Consider the following 15,616-nt stretch of genomic DNA (forward strand, 5'->3'; position numbering starts at 1 on the left):
GCTTTTTTTTTCAGAAACACTATTTTCTTTTTGTAGGCAACTTGTACTTTAAACTACAAAGAGGAACATTCCACTTTTATACTTATGCTGATGCATCACACTCTCCATGGAATTACAGTTCTCATAGCAAGCAATCCACATTTGCTTCCAATAGATTCCTGTATCACTGTTTCACCGAGTAGTAACTTGGAGTGACTATCTCCAGGCATTTTCCACAATTTTGAGAGCTTTTTAATCCACCACCAGCAGTAAATCCTGTTCTAATGATTCTTCCTCCTCCCAGCCATGCCAGAACAAGTCTCCAGAGTCCATAGAAGGCTGCAGGATGTGTCTCTTCTACTAGAGACCATCTTCCCCCCTGCATCCGGCTATGGTAGCTCACAAAGTCAAGCTGCCTTTTCTCTATGCTAACCACACAAAACCTCTGCTTTGATATTCCTTGATTTGCTGGGAAGCCTGTAACCTGATCTCAAATGGCTTCCTCTTTCCTTTTTCCTTTTCCCCATGGCAATTTGAAACACATAAACCTTATTTCTAGGTGGAAATACTAATTAGTTACCTTGATCCCAACTCCCTTTCATCGTAGAAGTAAATGGACAGCTTCTAGCACAACTGTTTATAACCTAGTACCTTCAACACCTTTCTGGGACTTTGGGAGACTCAGAGTCTATTCACAGCAAACTCGGTGACTGCTGCCATTGCCTCCAAGCATAAACCTTAGTTGTCCGTTCATCTCTAACAATGAATTCATTCAGGTTTACTGTCAGGTGGGCTTTAGAACAGGTCACATGATCCCTTCAATTACCTTATATTTTGAGACTGTAGCTCTAAATTTAATAATTCTACAAACTCATAATTGTAACAAAATCCATGCATGATTATTCCATTATGAAATTCCCTTGCAGGTCACCTGTTAAAACTATGGGCCAGAACTTCCATGGAGTGGCAATCACAGTCAGATTCCCACTTCGCTCCTTTTTACTTACCTAGGTCAGGAGCTGCACACTTCTCGCCTGCTCTTCTGACACAGGCCTCGTGAGAAATGTGCATTGTACCTGGTTCCTGAGGCCTTCCAGTGCAGGGCAGCAGCATCGGGGTTAATGAAGCCACTAACCTGGCACTACCTGCCGTAAAGCAGGTAAGTCTAAAGGTCCCGGTGTTTAAATGCACTTTGAGAGGCCAGGGAGAAGATAAGGTAAGTGGGTAGGATGGGGGTGATGGGGACACCGGTGGTAAGATGCTTCACAGGGGATAGGGTGGTCAGTCAGGGGCTGGAGGGTTAGTTGGGAATTCTGGAGGGTAGCCAGAGGGTGGTGGAATAGTCGGTTGGTGGGTTGGAGGGCAGTTGGGGGGGTTGGGGTGTTGTGGGGGGGGGGGGATAGTCAGGGCATTGGGAGGGTAGTTGGTGGGAGTGGGGGTGCTTGTCATGGGATCAGGAGGATAGTCGAGGAGGTGAAGGGTAGCCAGGTGTTGGGAGGGGGGGTGGTTGCAGTAGTCGGGGTGAGGGGTCCAGTGGGGGTTGGGGAGGGGGCATCAAAATTATTGTAACTCAGGAGTTCGAAGTGGTTTTAATTCTTCTAACATTTCCTGGGTAACTATCCTGCTAAGAGAGTTGGGACCATCTGAAGTGTCCGAGTCAGATTGATGCATCAGATGGTTCCAGGTGCAGGTTAATTGTCTATTGGAAGTTTAAAGTTCCTGGGCAATTGCTGTGCTGTCCTTCTGCGGGGACTTCCAGAGGGTCTCCCAGCACATCCTCTGGGGTACCCTGGGGAACAGAAATTCTGGGTCATTATTTTAAGGAATACTACATCCCTTTAAAAGACTTCATTTGTTCTCTACCTTGTACCATCACCTCACCCCCACCAATCTCACCATCTTGTTTCTCGATGTTAATCAATACCATGAATCAATTCCATCTCATTAAAGCCAGGTCCGTTCATTATCCTATTAAGGGAAAGTGCTTCCTCATCTCTAATCTTGCTCGAAGTGTGGGGCAGAATTTAGCCTAGGCCTGCGGGCCTCATGAACCTTTGCGGGCAAGGTGATTACCCTTGGTGACGTACTATGGGATGTCCTGCCATGTTAAAGGTACTATGTAAATTGCGCTTCGGTTATAAAAACAGAAAATGCTAGAAATATCCAGCAGGCCAAGCAGCATCTGCGGAACCAGAATTATCTTTTCAGGTTGATGATCCTTAATAATTTGAGTAAACTGATGGGGTGCTGATTTGCGAAATTTGATTTGTCCTGGTTTTTGTAGACAGGATATACCATGGCAATTTTCCACATTGTTGGGTAGATTCCAGTGTTGTCGCTGTACTGGAGCAACTTGGCTAGGGGCATGGCTAATTCTGGAGCACAAGCCATGAGTACCACATGTGGTGATGCTTTTGTGGCCCATAGCCTCTGCTGTACCAGGTCACTCTGCTATTTCTTGATATCATGTTGTTGGGGAAGAGGGGCTGTGGGCACTATTGGTTGGCACAGAATGGGGGAGAAGGTGATGGAGAGAAGCTGAACTGAGGCTAGAGGTAAAAGCAAAAAACTGCGGATGCTGGAAATCTAAAACAAAAACAAAAATACCTGGAAAAACTCAACAAGTCTGGCAGCATCTGCGGAGAGGAGCACAGTCAACGTTTCGAGTCCGAATGACCCTTCAACAGAACTAAGTAAAAATAGAAGAGAGGTGAAATATAAGCTGGTTTAAGGGTTGGGGGGGCGGGTGGTAGCTGGTGGTGGGACAAGTAGAGCTTATTGTTTGTTCTCTCTTATTTTTTTTTGAGCAGTCACACCCTTATTTCAAAAGGTGTCTTTTCATCCTGTGAATCAGTTAAATGTGACTCAAATTATTTCTTCTCCTGCAGGTGGTCCCACTCCTCGTAAATGTCAGCTCGTTTGCTGCTACCACCTATAATAAGAAACTCTATGTCATTGGAGGAGGGCCCAATGGGAAGCTGGCCACAGACAGGACCCAATGCTATGACCCTGCAGCCAATAAATGGAGCCTCAAGTCACCTATGCCTGTTGAAGCCAAGTGCATCAATGCCGTTACGTTCAATGACCACATTTATGTTGTCGGTATGTGGACAGTGCTGCTTTGTTGTGGGTGTGTGGGTGGTGAACGCAGATGTTAACATCTGGGCACAGAGTTTGGATACAACTTTATGTTTAAGAACATGGAAAGGCTGTTTGGCCATTTATTCAATTTAGGCTGATTTGTATCCCCACTCCATTTTCTCTCCTTTGATCCATATCTGTTGACACCCTTGCCTATTAAAAATCTATTGCGCTCAGAATTAAAAATTCCAAAGGACACAGCATTCATAGCTTTCTGGAAAAGAAAGTTCCAAATTTACACTATCCTTAGTGTGAAAAAGTGTTTCCTGATTTCCTTCATGATGTTTCCAATTTTGTGATGATTACCAGATCAAAAGTTCTCATGTCCTTTTGTTGGTAGGTTGACATCAAGAAATGGCTTCTAAAAACACCTCTTGTCCAAAGAAATCTGGTGCAGATTCCTTCCCCTTTACTCAAAATTTGAATTTCCAGATATCCCGAATGATCTTTGTTGGCCCCTTGATACCTCTCCACATCAGCAGATGGTTTTAAGTTTTGCTGAGGGTTGCCCTGAAGATGAAGTGCCATAGAGGTGCATCTTCCTTGTCTCTTGGTGAGGATTTCTGCCCATGGCTGGCCTGATAGATTGAATGGTGGGATATAAAAGGGCCAATTACCGTATGTCCCGTCCCCAACATGTGCATAACAGATCAAATTAGATGGCACCACGCTCTCGGCGTAGCAGCAGAACAAATTTGAAGATTTCAAATTAGGTGTAGGCTTCATTCAAGCATTTAAATTAATCGAAAGGTGACAAACATATTGTTATGCTCCCTCTGTTGGGTTGCTTTGCTTGTGAACATTGTTGCATGCCTATCTACCATAGGGTGAGTTGGTAAACAATCTATGCAGGCGTAAAGACCAACATAAGATGAAGCACATGCAGTTTATTTACACAAGTAACAGAGCAGTAACACAATGTGTGATTCTCAAACCAGGCCCTATTCTAAACTACTGATTAACATGGTAGCCCGCGCAACATAGTCATTTGGTAACACAGTCACATGGTCAATCTGCTCACATTCTTTTAAAGTGTATTGCACCTCAGTTTAGCACACATGTCCACACTGCTCAATTCTTTGCTTGTTGTTTGGCCATTTAGAATTGACACTTCCCAATTTCTGTAGCATTCAGTGCAGAACGTCCATTCTTAAAGCTGGAGCTAATTAGTTGTTTGGACACTTGTGGTGGCATTATTATTGTCTCTTCATATGTTCTTTCTGCACATTATTTTTTGCCTTATCACTTGCACTTCTCCCCGCACCCCAGTTCCTGCTGTATGGTGTGGGACATGGTAATGCAGGACTCCTCCACATCTGGCTAGCAGCTGCATTTCTCTGTTGCACACCCTAGTACCACAGTTACTAAGCACGTGCATATTTTTTGAATGAGTGAGCAACAATTCTGGCCCACCTCTACACTGTACAAGCAATGCTTTTCTGGCCAGCCACCCATCTTCCACCACCCATCCCTCATCCATACCTCTGCTGCCCGTATCCTAACTCACTCCAAGTTCCATTCACCTGTCACTCCCTACACTTGCCAACTTACATTGATTCCTTGTCTGGCAACGCCTTGATCTTAAAATTCACAAACTTGTGTTCAATTGTTCTGCAGTCTTGTCATTTCTCTGTGATCTCCTCCAAGTCAAGACCAGGAGCAAAAGAAGCAGGGGGAAGCTAGATGGCCCTTTGAACCTGCTCCACTGTTCAATATGATCATGGCTGAACATTTACACCAACTCCACTTGCCCACCCCATACCCATATTCCTTGGCTTCCTTAGTGCCCAAAACTCTATTGATTTCAGTCTTGAACAACTTGGCAACCACAGCCCTTTGGGGTAGAGAATTCAAAAGACCAACTGACTGAAAGAAGTTCCTCCTCATCTCAGTCCTAAGTGGCTGACCCTCATCTAGGAGTTATGATCTCTGTGGTCCTCCAACTCTGGCCGTATGCATCCCCAATTCCTTCACTTTACTATTGGTAGCAGTGCCTTTAGCTGCCTAGGCTATAAACTCCTCTGCAATTCCATCACCAAACCTCTTTGTCTCTCCCTTTTCCTCCAAGATGCTACTTAAAGCCTACCTATCTAGCTCTTTGACGAAGCATTTTGTCACCGCTCCTTTGTTCCCTTCTCGTTGTAAATTTTGTGTCTGATTATTCCCCAGTGAAGTTAATAGTTAAAGATGAAAATTGTTGTTGGTGAAAATATTCTCAAACTTGGGGAGTATTTAAACCCTGGGTGAAAACCTATGTGCCCTTGCCTGTGGTGAGTTTGGTGGCGGAAGGAGATAGGCATTTAAGCAGATGATCATTCCCCCTCCTGCCGCCAATTGAAGCCCTTAAGGGGGCAATTAATGCCCACTTCAGAACGTTATCCAATGTTGCTGGCATTACCTAGTGGTGTGTGGGGGGTGGGGGGTGGGGAGATGGGGCTCACCATGTGGGGAGCATGTTAAGCAAATGCTGGTGCTTTTGCTTCTGGGCACGCGGGGGTGTTTTCATTCAAAGGTGCTCAGTGTTTGATCGAGGGACCCGGCATTGGGAAGGGGGGAGGAGTGCTGAGAACCACAATGCTGCTACTACTGCTGACCCCATCCCTGAAACTCCCCTCCCCTCATCACTCCCCTGAGCCTGGGTCCCTCCTCAATCTGAGGCTGGGTGTAGTACTGGCAGCAGCCACTGCCTCTCTGGTGGCGCTGCTGAGTACAGAAGCGCTGTTGGCCTCTGATTGCTCGGCTGCTCTTGGCTGGCAAGATTTCCACCGCCCCCCACCCCGGGGTCCATGTTTCAATTGCCTGATTGATTGGCAGCAGCTCTTCTTGAAAAGAGGCAACATGCGGTTCTTGCCAGCTTTGCAGCCTGTGGCTGAGATCTCCATTGCCTCCACAAGATTCTGACCCTCCTCTCAGCACTTTCCCAGTGATTACTCCTCTGAATGTACTGGACGTGTTTTCTGTCCATGTAACTCCACGGCGACTGGGATTTTGATTAGGAACTCCATGATGGAGTCTTAGAAATCAGTAGGAAGCTGTGTGCGTCAGAGCTTTTGATACTGGCCGCTCATGGTTATGAACCAATAACAAGTAAGCTAATAGCCCATACATATCCGTACCAATGCACAAGGGGAAAACAGCAATGCTTGAATGTATGGGCTATGGGCTGATGCTGTGCTGATGTTTGCATGTGTATGAGGGAGATGAATGGCGCACAGCGTCATTCTTAGAATTTGATTGATCATGATTATAAAAATACCAGCAGATTCTTAAAATGTGACTACTTGTAATTATAAAAACACCAGCAGATTTTGGGGTTATCAGATTTCTACCAGGTAACAGCCACAAGTAAGTTTGACAAACAGTTGAGGTAAGCTTTTCTTTGGAACTGCAATATTGTATTCTGTGGAAAAATGCTACAGCCTATGCTTTAGACCAGGAATGGGATTACCAGTTGTCAACAATGTTACTCCATCGAGGAATGGAACAGAATTTCTTATAATTTAGTTCACGAGAATGACAGCTCTAACAGAACACAAATTTAGTGAAATATATTTTAATTGGCTTATTACACAGAAAATTAAATATGATTAAGGCATCTAGTCTCCATGGTAATTGCACAATTCAGATTATTGTAGTAAAATGCTTATGAATTATATATTTACTGCATGAAGCAATTGCCACTTCCAATGATGATTATGGTACTGGATAAATAATCCACAGGTCATCCTAATGATCCAGAAAATGTGAATTTAAATCCCACCATAGCAGAGTGAGAATTTGAAATGTGTTTTAAAAAATTATAGATCTTCAAATCTAAAAGGCTGATACCATGAAGCTGTTGGATTGTCATCAAAGGCCCACCTGGCGCCTCCACCCAGCTCACCAATGTCCTTCAGGAAAGGAAACCTGCCATTGTTACCCAGTCTGGCCTATATGTGACTCCTGCTCCACGCTAATGTGATTGTCCCTTACCTGCCCCCTGAAGTGGCCTAGCAAGCCACTCAATCATACCAAACCACTATAGCAGTTCAAGTTCCATTCTGTTCCATTCCTTGATGGAGTAACATTGTTGACAACTGGTAAGTAGTCCGTTCTTCACCTACTTCTCAAAGAGAGTAGAGGGATGGGCAATTCAACAAATGCCAACATGAGAACGAATAAAACACTGCATATTTGCCTATTCTCCTCTGAAGTAAAGGTTGTGGCACTTTCTTTTTTGAAAAGGATTTGTGTACACCCCCAGGCTGTGCATTCCAGATCCTAACCACTTGTTGACTGAATAGGTCACCTTTGATTCTCTTGCCATTCACCTTAAATTAATGTCCTCTGCTTCTAGACCTTCTGCCAATGGGAACAGTTTGTCCCTATCTGCTCTCTCTAGATCCTAATGATTTTGAACATCTCTATCAAATTTCCTCTCAACCTTTTCTTCTAAAGAAAACAGCCTTAGCTTCTCCCATCCATCCTTGTAACTGAAGTTCTTCATCCCTGGAATCATTAATCTTTTCTCTGCCCTCTCTAAAGCCTTCACATCCTCCCTAAAGTGTAGTGTAACTGGACACAATACTCCAGTTGAGGGCGAACCAATGTTTCATACAGGGTTTATCATAACCTCATTGTTTTTGTACTCTGTGCCTCTATTTATGAAGCCCAGGTCCTGTATGCCTTAACAAGTGCTTTCTCAATTTGCCCTGCCAGCTTTAATAACTTGTGCACATTTATCCCAGGACCCTCTACTCCTGCACCCTTTTTCGAATTGTGTCCCTTATTTTATATTGCCTGTCCATGTTCTCCTGCCCCACCCCCCAACCCCAACCAATGTCTCACTTCACACTTCTCTAGTATTGTTTTCATCTTTCATGTGTTAGTTCATTTCACCAACCAGTCTGTCTTTTTGAACTTCTACACCATTCCTCTTTGCTTCATCCACAAATTTTGTGTCATCCACAAATTTTGAATTTGTGCCCTGTACACCTAAGTCCCTGTCATTGACATAGATCAAGAAAAGCAGTAGGCCTAATAGTGAATCCAGGGAACCCCACTTCCTCCAGTCTGAAAAACAACCATTCACCATTACTCTCAGCCAGTTTCATATCCTTGCTGTCATTATGCCTTTATCCCATGGGCTTTAAACTTGCTCACAGGGCTGTCTTATTTTCTCATATCTACCTACAAGTTTGCAGATGACACTAACTTAACAGTAAGCTCTACAGTTGGGAGCTAAAAATTGCAAAGGGGCACAAACCAATTGAGTGAGTGGGAAAAATTGTGGCAGATGGAGTTCGATGTGGGAAAGTGGGAGATCACATCCGCTTTGGATCCATTAAAAAGAAATCAGAATATTTTCTAAGCGGTGAGAGATTAGACACTGTGAAAGAGCAAAAGAATAGAGGTGTCCACATACAAGTCACTAAAAAGTAGTGCACAGGCACAAGAAGTGATCAAAAAAGCAAAAGGAATGGTGATCTTTACCTCAAGGGAGGTGGATTACAGAAATGAGGAGTGATGCTTCAATTGTACAGAGCCAGACTTAGACTTCATCTGCAGTACTGGTTCAAGTTTGGACACTTCACTTCAAGATGGATATCTTGGCCTTAGAAAGAATATAGTATAAATTCACTTCAAGATGGCTTACAGGATTAAACTATGAAGACAGGCTACATAAACCTGATTTGTATTCTCTTGCATATAGAAGGTTTAGGGCTGATCAAATTAAGGTATTTAAAATGTTGAAAGGATTCAAAAGTCTAGATACAGAGGATATTTTCCCTGATGGGGGAATTCCAGAATGAGGAAGCATAATCTTAAAATTAGAGCTAGAAATAAAATCAGGAAACACTTTTTTACATAAAGGGTAGTGGAAATCTGTAACTCCCTCCCCTAGAAAGCTGTAGGTTAGGAACATAGGTAATAAAAGCAAGAGTACGTCATTTGGCCCATCAAGCCTGCTCCTCCCATCAATTAGATCATGGCTGATCTTCTACGTCAATGCCATTTTCCCACACTATCCCCCTGTTGCTAGTTGTCTTTAATGTCTAGAGATCTATCGATCTTTGTCTTGAACATACTCAATAACTGAGCCTCCATAGTCCTGTGCGGTACAGAATTCCCTTTATGTCTTGAGTCTGAGTTCACTAGTCAAGTAAACTTGAATTGCACGCCTTCATATACACTTGTTAGTTGATGCTCGCTATCAATAATGGAGAGAGTGTGTTATAAGAACAAACTGTGGTTGTTTAATGCAACAGAGGGCAGAGCACTAAATCCTTGTGTGGTCCCACAGCCACCTTCAGCTCTAGGCTTACAGTTGACCAGTAGCCTGTGCTATACAGTGATTAGTCAATACTATAACATGGTTAATCCACTTGCATTCTCTTAAAGGTACATAGTTGTCCACTTTACCACATCCCTCACCCTTTGCTTAAAAAATACAGTTGAGAAACTTAATAATGTGAACTACTTACACTAATAACTATTTACAAATCAAGTCTCTCAGGAAGCTTTCTTGGACGTTTTGAGCGTCTCAGTTCAACGACATTGGCTGGTTTTTCAGGGGACAGTTGTCCACTAGGTTCCTCAGTGGATGATTTGATCATCTTCTGGGTGTGGTCACGTTCACTTTTGCTGCCTGTCCCCTCCAAGCTGAAACAGGTTAAGGGCAACAAGCACAATGCAACAGGGAGAGGAAAAAAAATTGTTTATCATTTCGAGGATTGTCAATAATTCCTCTTTTTCTTCCTGTGCCCTCTTCTTGGTAGCACTGATCTGTATCTCTGGTTCTCTTTAATTTCGCTATTGGCTAGACTAGACTCAGGTGCGAGTTGAATGTGACTGAGCTCAGTAGTTGGGTTTTCCGACAGCTCTCCTGAGAACTTGGGGCCTTCTAGTTTTATGCAGGGCTTTTATGCAGCTGCTGCTTCAGCTATTTCAATTCTTTCCTATTCTCATTAATATTTTCCAGGAGAATCTCATATTGTTGCCCCTTCTCAGCTAATTTGTTCCTTAACTCTTCCATTTCTTATCTTTTCAGTGGCACAAATTGGGAGCTGAATTTTGTAGCTCATGAAAGTTCTTTAATAGGTTTTCCTTTTCTTTTTGAAGGATGCTAACTTCAGCTTGAACTCTGTCTCGGTGTAACACTTTGACGGGCTTCTCCTGTTGGGTCTTCATGCACTCATTTTTTTCTGCAGTAACACTTCTGGTTTCCAAATGAGAACTTAGTGGGCCCTCAAGGTTTATCTCTCCCAGGCAGTTCCTTCTGAGGAGACTCGGTCCCCTGCCTGACATTACAAATAGGGGAATTTTGCAGACTGTTCCTCATACTGCACCTTGACTTTACATATCCCTTTCTGTCTTATTTCTTCACCTGTGTATGTTCTCAGTTTAATGTCCGAAACTTCCAATTTTAAAGGATGGGTTACTTTATTCGATTATCTGAATGTCTGTTCTTCAATGACGGATATCGATGCTCCAGTATCAACTTCCATTGACTATAATGACTACTTGGATTGGGCTCATTTTTACCCACTTTCAGGTTATATAATGAATGGATGTCCAATTCTATTTCTTCTGATTCTTCCATGAGACAAATTTCACGACTTCTCCTTTTGTCTTTAAAATGCTGTCTCAGCCTATCTCTGCACTGCCGCATTATGTGACCATAGCGGTGGCAGAAAAAGCATTCGACTTGTTTGAATTGTTGATCACCCACTGGATGCCTGGATGCATATCTCTCACTCATTTTGTGGGCTTTCAGCTGATTTTTTACTGATCTGCACATAGGGGCCGTTTCCCGCCTTTCTGTGGGGTCCGATGTTTTTGCACCTTTTGTTGCTGGTCTGTCTCGCCCAACCAGATAGACGGTGCCATTTTGTGTACATGCACATTTCTAACAGCATTCTCCATGGCTGTGGTTAATTCTAATGCCTTATTGAAGTCTAAATTAGCTTCGGCTAGCAGATGACTTTGAATGCTATTATCTCCAATCCCACATATCAGTCGGCCTCTTAACATATCACTATTGGACGCTCTGAATTCACAATGTTCAGTTAATGCCTTTAAAGCGGAAACATAGTCAGCTATTGTCTCCCCTGGAAGTCTATAACTTGAAGCGCTGCATAGTGACTGAGGGCTTTGGTCTCAAGTGGTTTTGTACAATTTTTCTTAACTGTTCGAAAGCCTATGAGTCGGAGATGTTAGGTGAGGTGAGGCTGTGGATCAGCCCAAACATTTTGCTCCCACATGTGGATAAAAGAATCATCCTCTTCTTTTCCTCTCTTGCGATGTCATTCGCAGTAAAAAAGAATGCTAGGCACTCAACATACTGAGGCCAGTCATCTGAAATGGGGTCGAATGGATTGACACACCCAAACTGCAGCATCATGAACAACTGCAAGGGGACTGCACTTTCAATGGCTTCCCGGTTAATGACGAATTCAGGTGTTTGGCTTACTGCGGCTTTCTTGACTGCCATTGATTGATTCGTGTTTTGCCTTCTGCAGAGTTACCCTCTCTCTGGGGTCTCTTATAATTTTCTGCCTATAGCTATTTTTCGTACATGTACCTCTTTAAATGTATTGCCACTTTAAGAGCAGCAACCATTTTTTCTTTCAACTCTGTCTCTGCAGCTGTCGGCTTTTCTGTGCTGTGTTTTGCGTTCTTTTTGAGTTTTGGCGGGATCTCCACGATCACGATTCTGCAGGTTTTCTTTCTTTTTTCTTTCAAACTTAAAACTGCAGCACTGCTTTCTGCTCTGATTGCTGTCTATTTTATAACAGAAGTACAGATTTTCTTTCTAGTGTTTTACTCACCTGTGTCGTGCATTCTCACTCAGGGGTCTTACAATGTTGCTATGTTCTTCCCCGTCGCCAATTTTATGTCTTTAGTCTATGAGTTCACTAGTCGAGTAAACTCGAATTGCACATCTTCATATACACTAGTTATTTGATGCTCACTATCAATAATGGAGAGAGACCGACATAAGACCAAACTATGTTTATTGCAACAGAAAGCAGAGCACTAAATCCTTGTGTGCCCCCACAACCACCTCCAGCTCTAGACTTACAGCTGACCAGTAGCCCATGCTGTACAGTGATTGGTCAGTACTGTCACATGGTTAGTCCACTTGCATTGTCTTAAAGTTACATGGTATCCACTTTACCACAATTCCAAAGATTTACCACCCTGTGTGTGAAGAAATTCCTCCTCATCTCAGTCCTAAATGGCCTACCCCTTACTGTGTCCCGTGGTTCGAGACACCCCAGCCAGGGGAAATATTCTTCCTGCATCTACTTTGTCGAGCCCTGTAAGAATTTTGTATGTTTCAACAAGATTGCCTCTCATTCTTCTAAACTCTAGAGAATATAGGCCCTGTCTCCTCAATCGTTCCTCATAGGACAATCCTGCCATCCCAGGAATCAGTCTGACAAAACCTCCGTCTATGGCAAGTAAATGCTTCCTTAGGTAAGGAGACCAAAACTGTATGCAATACTCCAGGTGCAATCTCAACAAGACTCTAGACAATTACAGTAAGACATCTTTAATTCTGTACTCAAATCCTCTTGCAATAAAAGCCAATGTACCATTTGGCTTCCTAATTGCTTGTTGCACCTGCATGTTAGCTTTCAGTGACTCATGAACAAGGACACCCAGGTCCCTTTGGACATCAACACTTCTCAACCTCTCACTATTTAAAAAAAAATACTCTGTATTTCTGTTCTTTTCCACCAAAGTGGATATCATCACATTATATTCCATCCGTTATCTTCTAGCCCCCTCACTTACCCTGTCTTAATCCCATTGAAGCTTCTTTGCATCCTCCTCATAACTCACATTTCTAGCTAGTTTTATGTAATTCCAACCAAATTTGGAAATATTACATTTGGTCTCCATATCCAAATCACTGATACAGATTGCGAATAGCTGGGGCCCAAGTACTGATCCTTGCGGTATCTCACTAGTGATAAACTGCCAGCCTGAGAATAACCCATTATTCCTATTCTGTTTTTTGTCCATTAACCAATTCTCAGTCCATGTCAGTATATTACCTTCAATCCCATGGTGTCTAATTTTGTTTACAAACCTCTTGTGTGGGACCTTACCGAAAGCCTACTGAAAATCCAAATATACCACACCCATTGGTTCTCCCTTATCTATCCTGCTAGTTACATTCTCAAAAAACTCCAACAAGTTTTTCAAACATGATTTCCCTTTCATAAATGAATGTCGACTCTGCCGACTCTGCCCAATCCTACTATTATTTTCGAAGTGTTCAGTTATCACATTCTTTATAATAGAGTCTAACATTTTTCCTAGCACTGATGTCAGGCTAGCAGGTCTGTAGCTTCCCATTTTCTTTCAACACTCTGGGATGTAGATCATCAGGTCCAGGGGATTTATCAGCTTTCAGTCCCATTAATTTTTCCATTATTACTTTTTACTAATACTAATTTCTTTCATACATTTCTTACATACTTATAGAAGCTTTTACAGCCCATTTTTATGTTTCTCGCTAGTTTATTCTCATATTCTATTTTCCCCTTCTTTATCAGTTTCTTGGTTCTCCTTTACTAAATTCTAAAAAGCTCTGAATCCTCAGGCTTAGTACTTTTTTGGGCAATTTTATAAGCCTCTTCCTTGATCTAATAGAATTTTTAAATTATCTTGTTAGCCACAGTTGGTTCACTTTTCCTGTTGGGTTATTGTGCCTCAAAGGAACGTATATATGTATATTTGTTGTAAACCATGTATTAATTCTTTAAATGTTAGCCATTGCCTGTCTACCATCATACCTTTGAATGTAGTTTCCCAATCTGCCACAGTCAACATGCCCTCATACCTTCATAGTTTCCTTTGTTTAGATTTAAGACACTAGCTCCAGATTGAAAAACATCACTTTTAAACTTAGAATTTTATGTTATCATCTTATGGTGACTGTTCCCTAGAGTCTCCTTTACAATGAGATTATTAATTAGCCCTTTCACATTGCACAATGCTAGATCTAAAATAGCCTGCCCCCTAGTTGGTTCCTCAACAAACTGTTCTAGATTGGAGTTGGCTTTGGCTGTACTCCTCTGAGAAACCACCACCCTCACTGGTGTTCGGTGTCCAAAACGGAACAGTGGTTAGTGAGCAAGGTAGACTCAGGGGAACTCCTGCACTACCTGTCTGGGCTTCCTAGACTGTCTGGCAGTCAGCCATTCCCTCTCTGCCTGCACTCTCTTAACCTGCTATACACGTAGTTTTCAGCCTCAAAGGTGCACCACAGTGACTCCAGCCATCGCTCGAGTTCCAAAACCTGAAGCTCAAGTTTTGGCAGCTGGTGACCCTTCCTGCACATGTGGTTGTCCAGGCCACGGGAAGTGGCTGCGGCTCTCTACGTGTTACAGGATGGGTGTTACACCCAGCTGAGCTGCCCTGCCATTTCTTAACTTTGCTTTATAGACTGTTTCTTATAAGCTGGAGATTAGAAGCCTAGATCTTACTGCTAATAAGCTTTACTACTGCTAGTAATCCTTACTACCACTAATAAAATCCAATATTCAAGTTTTGAAAGGTAAATGAGAAAATACTCACCAACCAATTACTTGTCTGTTTTCCTGTGGCGTCACATTTTTCTCAGAATTTGGCCGGTCTGAAGACTGAGGCTGGAATTTTCCGGCCCCTCTTTTGGTCCTGCCAAAGTTAATGGACATTAGTATGGCTTGCCACATTCGTCATGGGTGTACCCACTACAGCGGGGCCAGAAAATCCTGGCCTGAGTCTCTCTCTCTCTCTCTCTCTCACTCTCTCTCTCTCTGTCTTTCTCTCACTCACTCACTCACTCACTCTCTCCTTCTCTTTCACTCACTCTCTCACTCTCTCTCTCTCTTTCACTCATTCACTCACTCACTCTCACTTTCTCTCTCTCTCACACTCTCTCACTCACTCACTCTCTCTCTGTCTTTCACTCACTCACTCACTCTCTCTGTCTTTCACTCACTCACTTACTCACTCTCTCTCTTTCACTCTCTCTTTTTCACACTCTCTCTCACACACTTCTCACATTTTTTTAAGACTCCCTGGGGCCACCTGGGACTCTGGAACAATTGGAGCCATTCAGACTGAGATTGATAGTTTTTTGGGGGGGGTAAGGGTATTAAGGGATATGGAGCAAGTGGATAATTAAAACTGATACAGATTAGCAGTGATTTAATTGAATGGCGGGAGAGGCTCAAGGGACTGAATGACCTATTCTAATTCCGATGTTTCAAATTCGTGAAGTAATTGGGTTTCAGCTTCACAGAACAACAAATTGAACTGTGCAATGTAAGCCCAAAACATCAGTAAAAATATCAATACCGTGAGCAATAAAAAGCAAATTATTTAGTCATTTTGAGGCAATGAGCCTTGGCGATAGGCCTGTATTCTGGGTTGTGGCTGGTATCTTACCAAATCCTAGACTGACCAGCCACCACTGGGACCTAAGCAGGTCCTTAGGCTGTGTGGATGGATGGAC

At 42.9% G+C, this 15,616-nt stretch overlaps 1 protein-coding gene and 1 long non-coding RNA gene across 2 annotated transcripts in view; one reads left to right on the forward strand and one right to left on the reverse strand.

The window, feature by feature from the left end:
• klhl6 (kelch-like family member 6) overlaps positions 1-15,616 on the forward strand; it is a 62,503-nt gene that overhangs the window by 37,375 nt on the left and 9,512 nt on the right. Inside the window, exon 6 of the mRNA XM_041181314.1 lies at positions 2,868-3,081. Coding sequence (XP_041037248.1) covers positions 2,868-3,081 — 214 coding nt within the window. The remainder of the gene's footprint in view (positions 1-2,867; positions 3,082-15,616) is intronic.
• The window catches only part of LOC121274145, a 44,641-nt gene that overhangs the window by 20,376 nt on the left and 8,649 nt on the right, over positions 1-15,616 (reverse strand). The window contains exon 2 of the long non-coding RNA XR_005942176.1: positions 14,695-14,793. This is a non-coding gene — a long non-coding RNA (uncharacterized LOC121274145). The remainder of the gene's footprint in view (positions 1-14,694; positions 14,794-15,616) is intronic.

The sequence above is a fragment of the Carcharodon carcharias genome, chromosome 2, assembly GCF_017639515.1.
Source record: "Carcharodon carcharias isolate sCarCar2 chromosome 2, sCarCar2.pri, whole genome shotgun sequence".
Lineage (NCBI taxonomy): Eukaryota > Metazoa > Chordata > Chondrichthyes > Lamniformes > Lamnidae > Carcharodon > Carcharodon carcharias.